Source organism: Toxorhynchites rutilus, chromosome 1, assembly GCF_029784135.1.
Source record: "Toxorhynchites rutilus septentrionalis strain SRP chromosome 1, ASM2978413v1, whole genome shotgun sequence".
Taxonomy (NCBI): Eukaryota; Metazoa; Arthropoda; class Insecta; order Diptera; family Culicidae; genus Toxorhynchites; species Toxorhynchites rutilus.
Window position 1 is genome coordinate 62,508,050 of NC_073744.1, and position 14,447 is coordinate 62,522,496.

General features: G+C 36.8%; 1 protein-coding gene across 3 annotated transcripts in view; it reads right to left on the reverse strand.

Annotated features, from left to right (window-relative positions):
* Positions 1-14,447, reverse strand: part of LOC129763140 (twitchin) — an 85,161-nt gene that overhangs the window by 53,532 nt on the left and 17,182 nt on the right. For all 3 annotated transcript variants that reach the window (XM_055761941.1, XM_055761940.1, XM_055761939.1), the window contains 2 exons: positions 6,493-7,049; positions 3,001-3,022 (listed from right to left, as the gene is read on the reverse strand). In XM_055761941.1, the coding sequence (XP_055617916.1) occupies positions 3,001-3,022; positions 6,493-6,802 (332 nt within the window). In that variant the 5' untranslated portion in view covers positions 6,803-7,049. Of the gene's footprint in view, positions 1-3,000; positions 3,023-6,492; positions 7,050-14,447 lie in introns of those variants that run through there.

Here is a 14,447-nt window from a genome sequence, read left to right on the forward strand (position 1 = left end):
TTATATTGATGACAATCGATGATGCATGAATAAATTTGCTATAATGAATGAATGCGGCGTTGAGTGGGGTTCATAACTTCGCTGTTATTTATATTTTGAATATCAAAAGCAACACATTGATATTCATCACATTCACAACGATATTCGTTCTGGCATTGATTTTGAGTCAAAATCCAAAAATAAAAAAAAAATTGTCAGGCTGGACCATTTAGAGAACAAAATCGCCAGAGTTCGAAGAAACGAACTTTGCAAAAAATCGCACAGGATTCTGTTTGCCGAGACGGTAACAGCGGCATAAATTAAAACCAACCGCACACAGCTGCCTCAGGTTAAAAGTAAACAACAGCGGATATTCATATGGCTAAAGTGAAATTCAATTCTGGCATCTTGAATAATCAAGATGAAAATGACGCTGGGTGGAAAAATAAACTTCAAAACATATTGAATAACAAAAATTCATTGGCTCATATTCAATGGTTGTCTGGATCTGTCACATTAATTTTCTTCTATATAGATTCTCGATGCCACCTAGTCCAAAAATATATGCATTTGACCTTAGCAAAGATGATTTTTTCAACACTGATTACAATACTAATACGGATTTTTAGTAAAAAATACAGAAGCAAAAGCATTGTTAAATGTAAGCAGCTATAGTTAAAAACAAATCAAACCGAAGAACAAAAATGGTTGAAGTATCGTCAAAACAAATTGGTCCCATACAAACAAAACACAAATTTCTGCATAACCCGAGAATTATTAGGGCAAATGGCACCAAAACTGGAATATGAGGATTTAAGAGTACAAGAAATGTAACGTAAATCCTCTGGAAGGAGAAAGAGGGTCCCATCAAAATATTACACATATTTCAACCAACCATATTAACAACAAAACATGACAATTTAAATTTGTCGGAAATCTCTGAAGGAAACTAGGAAAATTCGGAAAATTGAATTTTTAAATGTTCTACAATGACATCTTGATAAGCGTTTTTAGTCCATTTGATATTTGCGCTAACGAAATTGATATTTGTTCGAAAGTGGAAATGGATTTTCAGGTGGAAAATCGCACTTCTTTATCTTCGAACTATATAAATAAAATGAGTTGCCAAATTCGTCAGTGAGCGCAAAACTCGAGAAAGGAATAGTCCGATTGGAGCTGTCTTCAATTTATTATATTTTCTGTATCAAAAATGCATTCCATGTAACGGAGAAACAAATAATTGCAAATAATTGAACAATCTCGAACGAGAATTGTGACTGAAAATAAATTTTCTAGTATAATGAGTTTTGGTAGAAGTACTAGGTAATTTATATTCTTCTTCTGTAGGAGCTTTGCACCACTGCGATCATTAGTTTGATCTATAGTAGTGCTAGTTAATTTACATTAAAAGGAAATTCAATTAGAATATCAATCAAGATCAATGTTTTTATATATGCTGACCCGACAATCTTCGTTCCGCCCAATATTTATTTTTTGTTGTCAATTCGACACTCCTTCCTCTCTCTGTAAGCCCCACCTCTTTTTGTTTATCGATCCCTAAAACTTAGTGCTCGAGTTATTCAGCATCCACCCCCCCCCCCCCCCCACTTTAGAGAGGAGGAGGAGTGTCAAACCACCATAGAAACATTTTGTGGCCCCTAGAACCTCCATATGACACATTTGATTTCATTTGCTTGATTAATTATCGAGTTATGCAGGAATTTATGTTTCATTCGTATGGCAGACTTCCCCTCCCCCCCCCTCCTTAGAGAGGTGGGAGGAGTGTGAACCACTTTAGAAACGTTTCTTGCCCTCTAAAACTTCCACATGCTAAATTCGGTTCCATTTGCATGATTATTTCTTGAGCACAAATTTATGCTTCATTTGTATGGCAGCCCTCCCTTAGAGTGGGATAAGGAGTATCTATTTACCATAGAAACGTTTCGTGCCCCCTTAAGTCCGATTGAGCTTATATTTTGCATAGGGTGATTTTTTTTTCGAGGTGGTGAACATTTTCATTGGGTAACTTTTTGAAATTCGAGATGACAATTTTCATTGGCACCCCAATATATATAGAAAGGGAAGGTCATATCTCATCAGAGGTGGATGAATTCAGGTTTTTCCTTAAAGAATTTTATCCTCCTGTGCCTGTCCATCTCAAAATGTAAATTAATTGCATTCACGAATACCGTATATTCACTAATTGATGTGATTTTTTATTCTCGATGTTTTTATCCTTGCAAAAAAATGCAGGTTTGGAGGGCGATTTTTCTAAAAGTCCTTTATTGTGAAATGGGAATTTTTATTTTTTTTGAACATTGTTTCTACAGAGCTATAAATGTGTTTTACAGCATACTTGTGCCAGAAATTCCAGATGCGAAGACATGTGGAAGACATTCATGGACTTTTTAAAATTGAGCATATAAGTATCATTGTTTTTGACAGAAAATAAATCAACTGGAATCGGAATCTTGACAGAAAACTGGAATCGGCTCCTATTCTATGGGCAGGCCTTAAATAGAGTGCAGGTCCATTCCGAAAGGAATGCCAATAAAGTATGTTGTCACTAGAAATGGTTCTTCATTTTCAAAAGAAATTTGACATGACTGTACAGACAATAACGAAATCGAATTATTTGAGTATAAAAAACCGCACTGAAATGAATAAATAAAAAAACATCACCGCTCCTCGGAAATTCAGCACAATGTTATCATTCCATTTCTATTTGTTATTACGCACCGTTCTCGTCGTTCCAATCTCTCTTCGTGTAGGCAAAAAAGCGCAGCATATCATCAAATTTGGCACATTAGTCGAAAGCAGCAAGCGAAAGCGTTTTTTTTAGTGGAAGAACCACAGGATTATCGAGTCATGAAAATAAGAAATATTATTATAAGCTTGATATCGCTGCTACGCAAGGAGCAGAACAAATAATTTCACACACACACACACACACACACACAATAAGGTATACAAACATAAATATGCAACTGAAGTTAAACGATATGAGCAAAGATTACTTACTTCTCTACTGGTTCGTCGGCAGCTGTTTAGGGGTCGGATGGATTCACGGATCACGAGAGGTTAATGTGGACAGTCATCACAGATCACAGGAATATCATCACAAGATGTTGTGAGTTGAATTTGTTTAGCAACAACAGGAAGAAAATACATAAACGAATGCGAAATTGTGTATAAATATAAGTGAAAACTAGTATTTTGGTGGAGGTTGAAGATGAAAACTTTTATATTATTCTTCAATGGCATTCGAAATTGGAAAATATTCATATTATGTGGCTCGAAATATATCTATAACATCGAAATACATAGAACGACTTCCTGTCCTTGGATAACTTTAAATAACTGTCGTTTATCCCAAGCTATTTTACATTTACTTCAAAAGTTAGAGTATTTTTAATTATGCTACAAAACTTATTTCATTGTTATTCTATTATAATCATAAGGGGACCCCGGTCTAGAAAATCGAAAAAAAAGAATTTTTGTTTTTTGCATTCCTGGGAAGCTTATGCCCTCAGAAATGTTGTCCTAAATGGATTTTTCGATATTTGATTTCCTTGGAAAGTTACAGCCAAAAGTATGAATTCAACTCAAAGGATATAGTATTGCTGTACGAATTTTAAAACGCGTTTATATCGAAACCATGTTATTTCAACTGGTGGTATCGATATCTCAGGATCTACTCGACCGATTTAGCTGAATTTTTTTATCAGCATGTAAATATAAATTATCTAAGGCAAAGCCGCAAAGTTACAAAGCCGTTTTTTGATATCTCATTTTTTCGATTTTTCAAAAATCGCTATTTACAGATTTTTCAAGAAAAATATCTCATTTTCTCAGATCTCAAATTCGTTATTTTAAGACCTTCCAGACAGGGGTCTCCTCTTAATCCAAACATCAAACATCGAAAATCCTTGCTCCATTATTCTAGGGATTGTAACATACTCTTACTAAACTCCTGCAACAAGAAATTTGATCGTGAAATTCTGATATCTCTCATTTTTTGTTCTAAGGTAAATGATTCTGGTTTGTCCAATCGAAAATATGATCATGATTTGCTCACCTTTTTGAATGCTCTTATTCAGCACACCTTTGTCAAATCAAGTATTCGAATGTTTCAAAACATATAAATAAAATTGTCTTTCCCATGAATTACAGTAGTTTTATAGTATATTTTTACGGATTCACATTCTTTAAAGGATTATAAAATCCACCTTCTATTAGTGTCAATGCTCCCCTCATTCGAGCTAATTTTTAATCAATCACCAGATGATTTTTTGGCACGTATTCAGACCTTTTCTGGATTATAACACTAACAATTATTATAAACATCTTGCTTGCACACCATTTGTAGCTGTATTTACGCAGCTAAACCATCTAATTAACGTATTTAGATGCCCTCAATTCTGATCATGAGTTGACCGATTCACTAATGTTGTTTTGTCCAAATGATTTATATGGCAACCGCTTGGCGCGCTGCTGTTTGTGTGTTTGTTTATGGTGGGATTCGCGCATAGCAGAAATATAGTTTACCTGTGCTGAGTGTGTTGAGGTGAACACTTTTCAAATGCCCAAGAAAAGACAATATTCTGAAGAAAGCCTAAATTATGAATAGAACAATATAATGACAGTAAACTCAAACAATGATAAATGCAACATCTACTAGCAAGTTCGAATTTTTTCATTCAAAAATGGTGATCATTTTTTGGACAAACCATGATCAGAGCTGGACAAGCCATGATCATAATTTCTTTTTGAGGAAAATCGTTAAAAAACATAAAGATTTGAATAATTTCAACGCCTTATGGTAGTATTAGCAACTAGAGACTTGGGGCTTTTCAACAAACCCAAACTCGTATTGATTATATGCGATTTTCATGAAGAAGAATCGATTTGCATTTACTAGTTGCGTGACAACTCCCTAAATTGGACAAACCAAGATTATTTACCCTATTTGTTTTGATTGTTGACATTCTTTTTTTGTAAACAAAAAGGTACTATTTCTGACATTAAACGTCTATTAAACATGCCGATGATGTTTTGGTTTTGTGATGATATGGGATATAATAATAAAGTGTCCGAATTGATATGTCGTCCGGATTCTGAAGCATAACGGTATTGTGCATAGAAGAGTAACTTTTGAACTAAATATCAGATTGGTATGAAATTAATTAACACTTAGAGGAAATCAGGGTAAAACCGACACCCTAGGGATTTCCACATACTTCCAAGATCTACCATGTGTCTTCGACTTAAAATCGTTACAGAACCTCTCTTCAACTCAGGTGAAATAAATGGGAGTGCGGGTAAGATCGACACCTTTGAAGAAACAAATGAAAACTTGTTACAATAATTTCAAAGTATTAGGAGGTTATCTATATACTATGTGGACACTTTAAGATCCCAGCATAGGTGAGCATCCACGTGAAATGTGCCGATAGGCGAAGGGATACCATGAGCTCTGCCAGGCTTCTGTTATGACATTCGTGACTCAACGTTGGTTTTGGCTGTTTTATTAATTCAGCCCTGCCGTTTTGTCTTTCGAATTAAAACACGAGGCATCTATAAAAAGTAAAAGCGCATTTTTCCTGTCTGTGAAACCAGTTGTCGTTTATACCCTGCCTGAAGGTGTCGATATTACCCCGAATGAACTCGAAATTTCAAAACAATGTTTTCGAGAAGTGATATGCAATAACACCACCTACTGTCTAACAAACTACATTGAACTATGATCTACGATGAATTGAGCTTATAAAAGTATCGAATTTTCCACAATTTTCCGACTTAAACACTTAACTTCCACGAGCGAATTTCCACATGGACTGTCTCGTGTTTGCTGGCCGGTTTTGTTTTGTTGTTTGTTTTGAGAGCAAAGCGACTTCCGCAGATGAGAGGTACCTCAAAACGTAAAAAATGACAACTGTGCACAGGGAACATCGGAAAATTTTCAAAAAATTGTTTCTAACTGAAAAAAATAGGGTGTGTCGGTTTTTCCCTGATTTCTCCTATTATGTTCAAGGCGCCTAGAAGTATATCCTAAGGTGAGGCCGTTTCATCACTAGGTAGGCTAGGGGAGCGGTATATGAAAACAGTACGGAAGAAAGCAGAAGGGGATTTAATTGCTTGAAGCGTGAAAGAGACAGACTGATCGCGAGCGAGCTTGTGCACAAGCGTATTGTGTTTTGTTTACAAACAAAACACAGTACACTTCCAAGATGTCTGCAGAGTAGATTTAGCATGTTGGCCCACCTTAGGATATACTTGTAGGCGCCTTGATTACGTCTAGAATAGCATTGAACAATCATATGTCTTGTCCTCAGTGGTGCCATCTGTGTGCCAGACTAGATATAGATTCTTTTCTGAATACCATTGAAGAATAATGCGATATCATTGAAACATTAATGATGAACAGAAATACACTTCTAATAGTTGACAGAAAATGGAAAGTTAACTGTTCGACTGATAGTAAACACAAATAAAAGAAAAAGTAATACTTACGACTGAAATTAAGATTGATAGAGGCGGATACCTCACCCATACGGTTCTTGGCCTTCACCTTGTACAGGCCCGCATCGGTGTCGATCACATCGTCCAGCTCCAGCACCACGAAGTATTTGTTCTCGCCGAAGGACTGGATCTTGAACTTGGTGCGGGCATTCTGCGTAAGGAGTTCTTCACTGCGATACCACTCGATCGCCGGTTTGGGCTTCGCAACCAGCTGACACTCGAACACTAACCGATTGCCATCGTCCTCCTGGCGCAGCTGGGGCTTCTGGGTGAAGCTTGGGGCAAAGTCATGGTCCGCCATAATTCACACACACAACACAAACACTTGGAAGACACAGTTATCAAATTCTCGATTCGCGATTCGCGCTCTGCTACGGTAAACTGAGAGCGGATTCCGGTTCAAACATTGATGCGGAGTTTCACCGAAGATGATCTACTGCCACTAGTTCACTTCACTGGCTTTTTTTCTTTCTCAAGAATTGCTAACTTGGAACGCTTATTTTTAGATGCTATACCCGCTAACTTGTGACTCAAATGCTGCGTTTTCGCTGTACGTGAGGAGAGGAGAAAAATGGAAAACATTAACAAAGACTGTTATTAAGTATTTATTACGTTCATAATTTTCAGTTTTCTCGCATAAACTAAGAATATTTCAGCAGATATAGTTGGAAATCGATGATAAAGGGTGTGTCACATCAAATTGCATCACGAAAAAAACGCTGTAGAAATTTAATTTTTAGGAATTATATCTTCAGCTTTCGCTTATAATCAGATAAGAGTGTATAGATCACGTTGGCCATGCTTCACTGTCAATTTTTCGTAAATTTGGAAAAATGTCGTCGAACGAAAAAGAGCGTCGTGAATTAATCCTGTACACTCATTTCGAGAATCCGGAGTTGTCACATCGGGACATCGGTAAGATGTTGGGAATCGTCCAATCCACGGTCAGCAGAGTACTAAAACGATACTTCGAGAACCTAACCATCGACCGGAAGGTGAAGAACGGCAAAAATGGATGCTCCGTCAGTGAAAAAGATCACAACCGCGTAGTTAAGCAGTTTAGACGTGATCCAAAAGTTCGATCCGGGATGTCGCCAATAAGCTGAATTTGTCAAATTCATTCGCCCAGCGGACCAAGCAGCGGGAGGGCCTGCGTACATACAAGGTTCAGAAGGCTCCTCACCGCGACGAAAGGCAAAACATGGTGGGGAAGACGCGAGCCCGGAAGCTGTACACCGAAATGCTGACGAAGCCGCATTGCCTGGTAATGGACGACGAAACCTACGTCAAAGCGGACTTTCGTCAGCTGCCGGGCCTGTTGTTCTTCTCCGCAGAGGACAAATTCAGCGTTCCGGACGAGATTCGCAAGCAGAAACTATCCAAGTTTGCCAAAAAGTACATGGTGTGGCAAGCTATCTGCTCTTGCGGAAAGCGGAGCGCCCCCTTCGTGATGACCGGCACGGTAAACGGGCAGGTTTACCTTAAGGAGCGCCTACAGAAGCGCTTACTACCACTATTGAAGCAGCACGAGGGCCCGACCATCTTCTGGCCGGATCTCGCTTCGTGCCACTATTCAAAGGACGTGTTGGAGTGGTACGAAGCCAACGAGGTCACCTTCGTGCCAAAGGAAATGAACCCGCCCAACGCGCCGGAGCTTTGCCCAATAGAGAAATATTGGGCGATTATGAAGCAGGCCCTCCGGAAGAACCCAAAAGTTGTCAAATCGAAGGCGGACTTCAAGAGAAAATGGATTTCTGTTCAAAAAAACTACAACCTGACGTTGTACAGAGCCTTATGGACGGGGTAAAGAGGAAGGTGCGAGCATACGGGCTTGGGCTCGAAGTATGAATAAAAAGAAAATGCCAAAAGTTGTTTAATAGTATTAAATTTTCAAAAGGATCGGTCTACTGGGCGAATTTCTACAGCGTTTTTTCCGTGATGCAATTTGATGTGACACGCCCTTTATGGTTCACTATTTTCAATAATCTACGCTCCCGCGAAATCTGCTCAGTATCAATATTCAGCTACAAGAACACGAACACAAAAATTGTGTGTAATCTCATTATTATTTGATGATTTGAATAGTTTCTTTTAGATATCAAGCTATTTTCAGCAAAACTGCACCCAGATAGTGTTACACCGATACGATATTGTTCGCTCCCGAAAAAATATAGAAATGAATGTGCCTAGAGGCACGGACGGAAATTAGACGTAGGACTTTAAGGGCAATTGTTTTTGAGTAAGGTTCTTATAACTGTCCAGAAATTCGTAAATTTAACTCATTTACAAATGGCGACCCTAGAAAAACCGTTTGTTATATGAACTGAACTGAGTTGTAAGAGTTATAACGGCAGCAGAAATTAATAACACTTTCTATTTTCAATAATGAAGTCATGAAAAATAAATCAGCTAGATATTCCAACATTAACACGAAAAACTCGACATTCTCTGGTTTTCTTGTATCGATGGTTTCTTGCCTCGGCGATATTATACTTGTCTGGAACATTGCCTGTGGTAATTCATAATAATAATATCACCAGTTTATGCAGATTAGATGTCTTATAACCGTGAGTGCTGCCTTGTGAAATTTGTGTAGGGAACTGAACTGATAATTTTCTAAACAAAAATAACGTTAATAACTATTTTCACTAAGAATTAATTCTGATGATTTGCATTCCAATCGAATCGAAAATTCTCTCAGATTTGTTTGATATGTTACACATTACAATTCCTTATTACCTGAACAGTTTAAATTAATAAAAAATGGAAGCATTACCAGTTTTCCATTAATTTGTTCTGCCGATTTGTGTGCTTATCTACCCGTACCGTCAATAACGAGCAACTAATATATTCGTTTATGCCCGATTTCAACCTATTTGGTATAAATAAGCCATCCGCGATTTGAAATCACAGTCGCGAGCGAGCTAGCAAGCACAGCACAACGAGCGGACGTCATTTATTGATAATGTTGACTTCGCACACATATAGGGGAAGTCCGGGCAAGACGCCCCTGTTAAACAAAACAGGATGATACATGTATTTTTACTACATATTTCAACGTTTCTTCACATCCACAACACATCTTCACATCCATAACGATTACGAATAGGCAAACCAACAGAAATAACAAGAATTCTGAACACATTCATATTACACCATTCTCAAATAAGCGAGGTAAGATGCCCATATGCGTGTCCAAAACGCACAACTCTTGGTTCGCTGCTTATAACTTCCGCTTCCGTTATGTTTGGACCAGTTAGAATCATCAGATGATCTCGAATTTTCGAGGCATTTTTGTTATCGAACGCCGAAAACGCCAAAGAATTTTGAATCCTATATTTTTGTTTACAAGCGTATCAATATGTGCCGCTGTTCATAAATATATCGCTACGTGCCGCTGTTCACAAATGTGCTACCAGACGTTTGGCCTTTGCATTTATGAGTTTTTGTTTTTATTCTAAGGTTGCCATAATTCTTAATAATGGATGGATTTTAGTAGTCAGAGACATTGAAATAATTTTGTTCGTTCTGGTTCTTATTACATAATACAAGAAAAGATATGTGAAAATGGTTTCATGCTTTTCAGAAACCATCTGGGTATTAAACAATAGCAGAAAATATCTGAGTGAATTGGTAACACAGGAACAGACTAACTCTTTATTAATCTCCATACTGGAGCGATGTGCCCCATTATGAGATGGATTATAAAATTGCATTTTGATATAAAAAATGAATTTCCAATTTTTTTATTGAAACTCAATTGATAGCTCTGGTAACAATTGAGAATGTATTGGAGTTTGTAAAATTAAATAAGTTTTAAATGCTCCAAATGTCTTATGACAGAAGCGGCCAAAGTTGCATGAAATCATGCAGTTATCAATATATTATTATTTTATGAAGATAGACGTGGTTTTTGGTGCTACAATAAATGTATTGTATTTATAATGAAAAAAGGAAGTTGTAAGCACAGAAAAATACTGTCGATTACTGCGTTTTCCATGATTTTTCATGGTGGTTTGTTTACCGACCCGGTGCGTCTTACCCAAAGTTCCCCTATATACAGCTCGATGCCAGAATGTAACGAATGGAAGACATAGCGAAACAGCCATGAGATTCCGTTCACATTTACTATACAACCTCGAAGAAGAGGAAGCTCTCTGTATCAAAGTTTGCACCGACAATGAAGGTGCATATGGGGAATTTTTCGTGCCAAAAAATGGAATGTGGACATACACTGCATTTATTAAAATCCAGTTTCCTTTTCAACTCCTAATAGTTTTCTTTCTGTGGGATGTGATGGGGCTCGTTTCCACCTTAAGCGGAATATAGGAGCAAAAGTGTTTGTGGTCAATAGGTCGTATGAATAAAACAAAGTATTTACTTATTCTGCCCGTTTCCAAGTAAAGTAAACTCTCCTAGTATTTACTTGAATCCGTATTAATAAAAGTTTACTTTACTAATTTGATTTTCGAATTCGAACATAGTTTTTACTTTGTCAAACATCTATTAACTGATTGTTTAGGTTTCGTTTCAAAACGTTTTTTTTTGGACAAAGCGTGAATTCGCGATGAAAAAAGAATAGTGTCGACGTCTGGTGGCGACTTTCAATTAGGGACCATAGTTTGGGCCCCTATCTCTATATGTTCACATCATGTTACTTAAACACTTAAAACACTTTTTTCCGACTTTTATTTAACCCTTTGTCTATACATGTCCAACATCATTACTGAAACTTTTCATTATAATATAAAGTTGTCTTCAAAAACAATATCGTACAAGATTTTTTCACCACCCACAAACAAAAGTGTTTTTCATTTAAACAGAATGCCAAATTGGTACGGAAAGGTTATTTTTCATTCATAATTTAAATTTTAAAAACGTGTTCATTCCGCCTGAAAATCAATCAATTTTTTTACGCTCTCCTGAACTAGTAAACGAAGCTCAATGCCATCAATGCGGATCGTTAACTTGTTTAACTTCAAGCGCAAGATAGCAGCATTAAACATAAATCGGATATGACATCAAAACGAATGATAGTGTTTTCAGATCCAAAGTATGCTCATGAGCATACTTGATAATAACGAAGTAAATACTTGATCAATGCTGTTTTATTCATACGAAATCAGCTAAACTTCCATTTTCGAAAAGTAAATACTTTGTTGTTTGTTTTATTCATACCAAACGTAGTAAAAACTTAATCTCACTGCTCAACTGCTCGAATGAAGTAAAGTAAAGGTGAATTTTGTTTTTATTCATACGGCCTAATATCTGAGTGGAAAGTCAACCACAAAGTGAGGACGGAACCAAATTAACGAAAAGCACTGGCAGCTTCTGACGATTTTCCACCAGTTAATTATTGTAGAAGATCCGATTCGTACGTACGTTAGTTTTGATGTAGATTGAAATCGTTTCCACAAAGCAGTTTTGATGTTCAATTTATTAGAAATGTGGAATAATTCGCCTTGACAGATGTACAGTGTCGAAGTCTAGCAGCGATATCCGGAAAGTTATTCTCCATATTCTCCATCATCCCCCGAAGGCAGTTTTACATTGTTCAAATTTTGATAAAAAATTTTAGTTAATGTTATTTCTTTACTTGAAACATAGCATCCTGACCCTTACTTATCCATTTGTGCATAGTTCCACGAAAACTTTTCATTATAACATACAAACATTACCTTACACATATTTCAAATGATAATTTTCCACAATATGCGGAAAACGTGTTACTCTTTCACATACAATACAAATTTGATACGGAGATTTTCATTTTCATTTTAGACGTGTGTTCATTCCACCATAAAATCCAGATATGCCTTTGTCACTTCTCAAGCTCGAAAAACGAAGCTCAATGTCATCAACGCGGGTGGTGGTAATGGAACAAACATATAATCACCTGTGGTGGTGTATGAATCAAATGGAAAAAGACCACCACGATAACTGTTAAAGCTATAATATCAAAAATAAAAATAACGCTTGCGATGCTTGCTCATTATTCTCGTGCTCGTCGTATTGTTCTCGCAAGGGGAAGAATGAATGATGATTCATTCATCTTAAGCTGATTATACAAAACTAAGACTTTTTCTACACTACTAAAACATCCTTATAAAATTATATTAATTCTTCAAAATTATCGATGCACTCTAAAATAATACCCGAAGTAATAAAAATGGAGATTGAATAATATAGCTCCGTAGTTCTACGTTCAAAATGCGGTCGTGTCCTAGGCACAACCCCTTTTAATTTTTTGTTTTGTTTTTATGGTAAACATCAGGTTAATTTGATGAGATTTTATGTAGTAAATTATGAAAAAGGGCGAAGAATTAAGCAAAAATAGTTATTCCACCGCCAAACGGATACTACGATTTAAGTGTGTTTTACTGAGTTTTCGTGTGTATTCTGCAACTTTCTTGAATGTAAACATTGCGTCTAGCTGTCACTTAGGGTTCTTGAAGTTTTCGTGCTCAAAATGTCAGTTTCGTTTTCAAAACTGGAAATTATTTGTAGCTTAATGCCCAAAAAGCACAAATTTCGATCACCATCCGAAATTTTATTATTGAACATCACAAAACTGGCAAAAGCTACCGTGATATTGCCGAGATATTGTCCAGCTTCACAAAGATGCGGTTGCTAGGAATGTGCAGATGTACAAAAAGCGCCTTGAATGCATTCTGAGTGACAAGCTCTAGAATACGCGTGATCACAGTGCAAGTCGGAGGAAATTTCTTTGACGAAAAATTCCCCCGACCAGAACGGGAATCGAACCCGAACACCCGGCATGTTAGTTATGACGCTAACCACTCGGCCAAGGGAGCACCCCAACTAAGCAATCGTGGCTTCCTTCAAAGACAACTGGCCGTAATCAACGTAATCAACGCAAACTACAATACAACGATATGTTTACGTGCTCATCATTTTTTTTCCATTACGCAAAACAATTTAAAACATTTAGTAAATATAGCTGCCACTGCCCGTCTAGCGGTAAACACTTGATGGTAAACATAATTTATTTATATTTGATTTTTTTATATTAGTTTCAACAAAAGCAACTCATAAAACTCATGATCAGACCCATCAGGTCCTAAACAGTTCATATGTATAGAAAACTTCAAAATAATAACTGCTTTTCAATGATGTTTCGGGAAATTTGCTCTTGCTGAAGAAAACTACTAAAACGGACTATGAAGAAACTCGCCTTTGTATTCAATTGGAAATGAGTTTTCGCTTCTTCCAGCAGTTTCTCCTTCAACATGATCCAACAGTCATTAGAGCGTTTAGTTGCTATCTCACTCTACGACTGGACCATCGCATTTTATTCTTCCCCGTCAAATGGACTTCAATATATATTGGAGTGAATCCCCCCAAAATGAATTCGTTTCCCTCTCTCATGTATCACGTATGCATGTATCGATGTATGAGTTCATCATGGTTTGACATATACTACAGATTAGCTAGATTATCTGTGTCATACACGAAAATTATTCACACATATAAAAACGCGTACAGTGTTGTGTTCAGAAACATTGACAAATTTGTGAATTTTATTGATGTAAAACCGTTCTTCTGTATGTGTTTTTCACAAAATTGAACTCGGAAACAAAGTGAACTAAAATTTTGTTTAGAATTCCTCCCAAACTGCACGCTATTCACTAATACTAACGCGAGGACCTTTATAGCATACATGATAACTGTCTAAATTCGTTGGTTTGAGTTCACGGTGGGTAGACAATAAACCGTCTATTCATGGTGTAATTACTTTTTTGCATCGAAAATCAAATTTTCATTTCATTTTAGATGAACGTAAAAATAAATTTGTGTACGCGGGTAACAAGATTCATTCCAGTGGGAGTAAAAGTGTGGATTTAAGACAGAGGCAGATGTGCATTCATTAGCCACGTCAATTAGAATAACCATTGACTTGAATAGTTCATTGACTAGAATAGTTT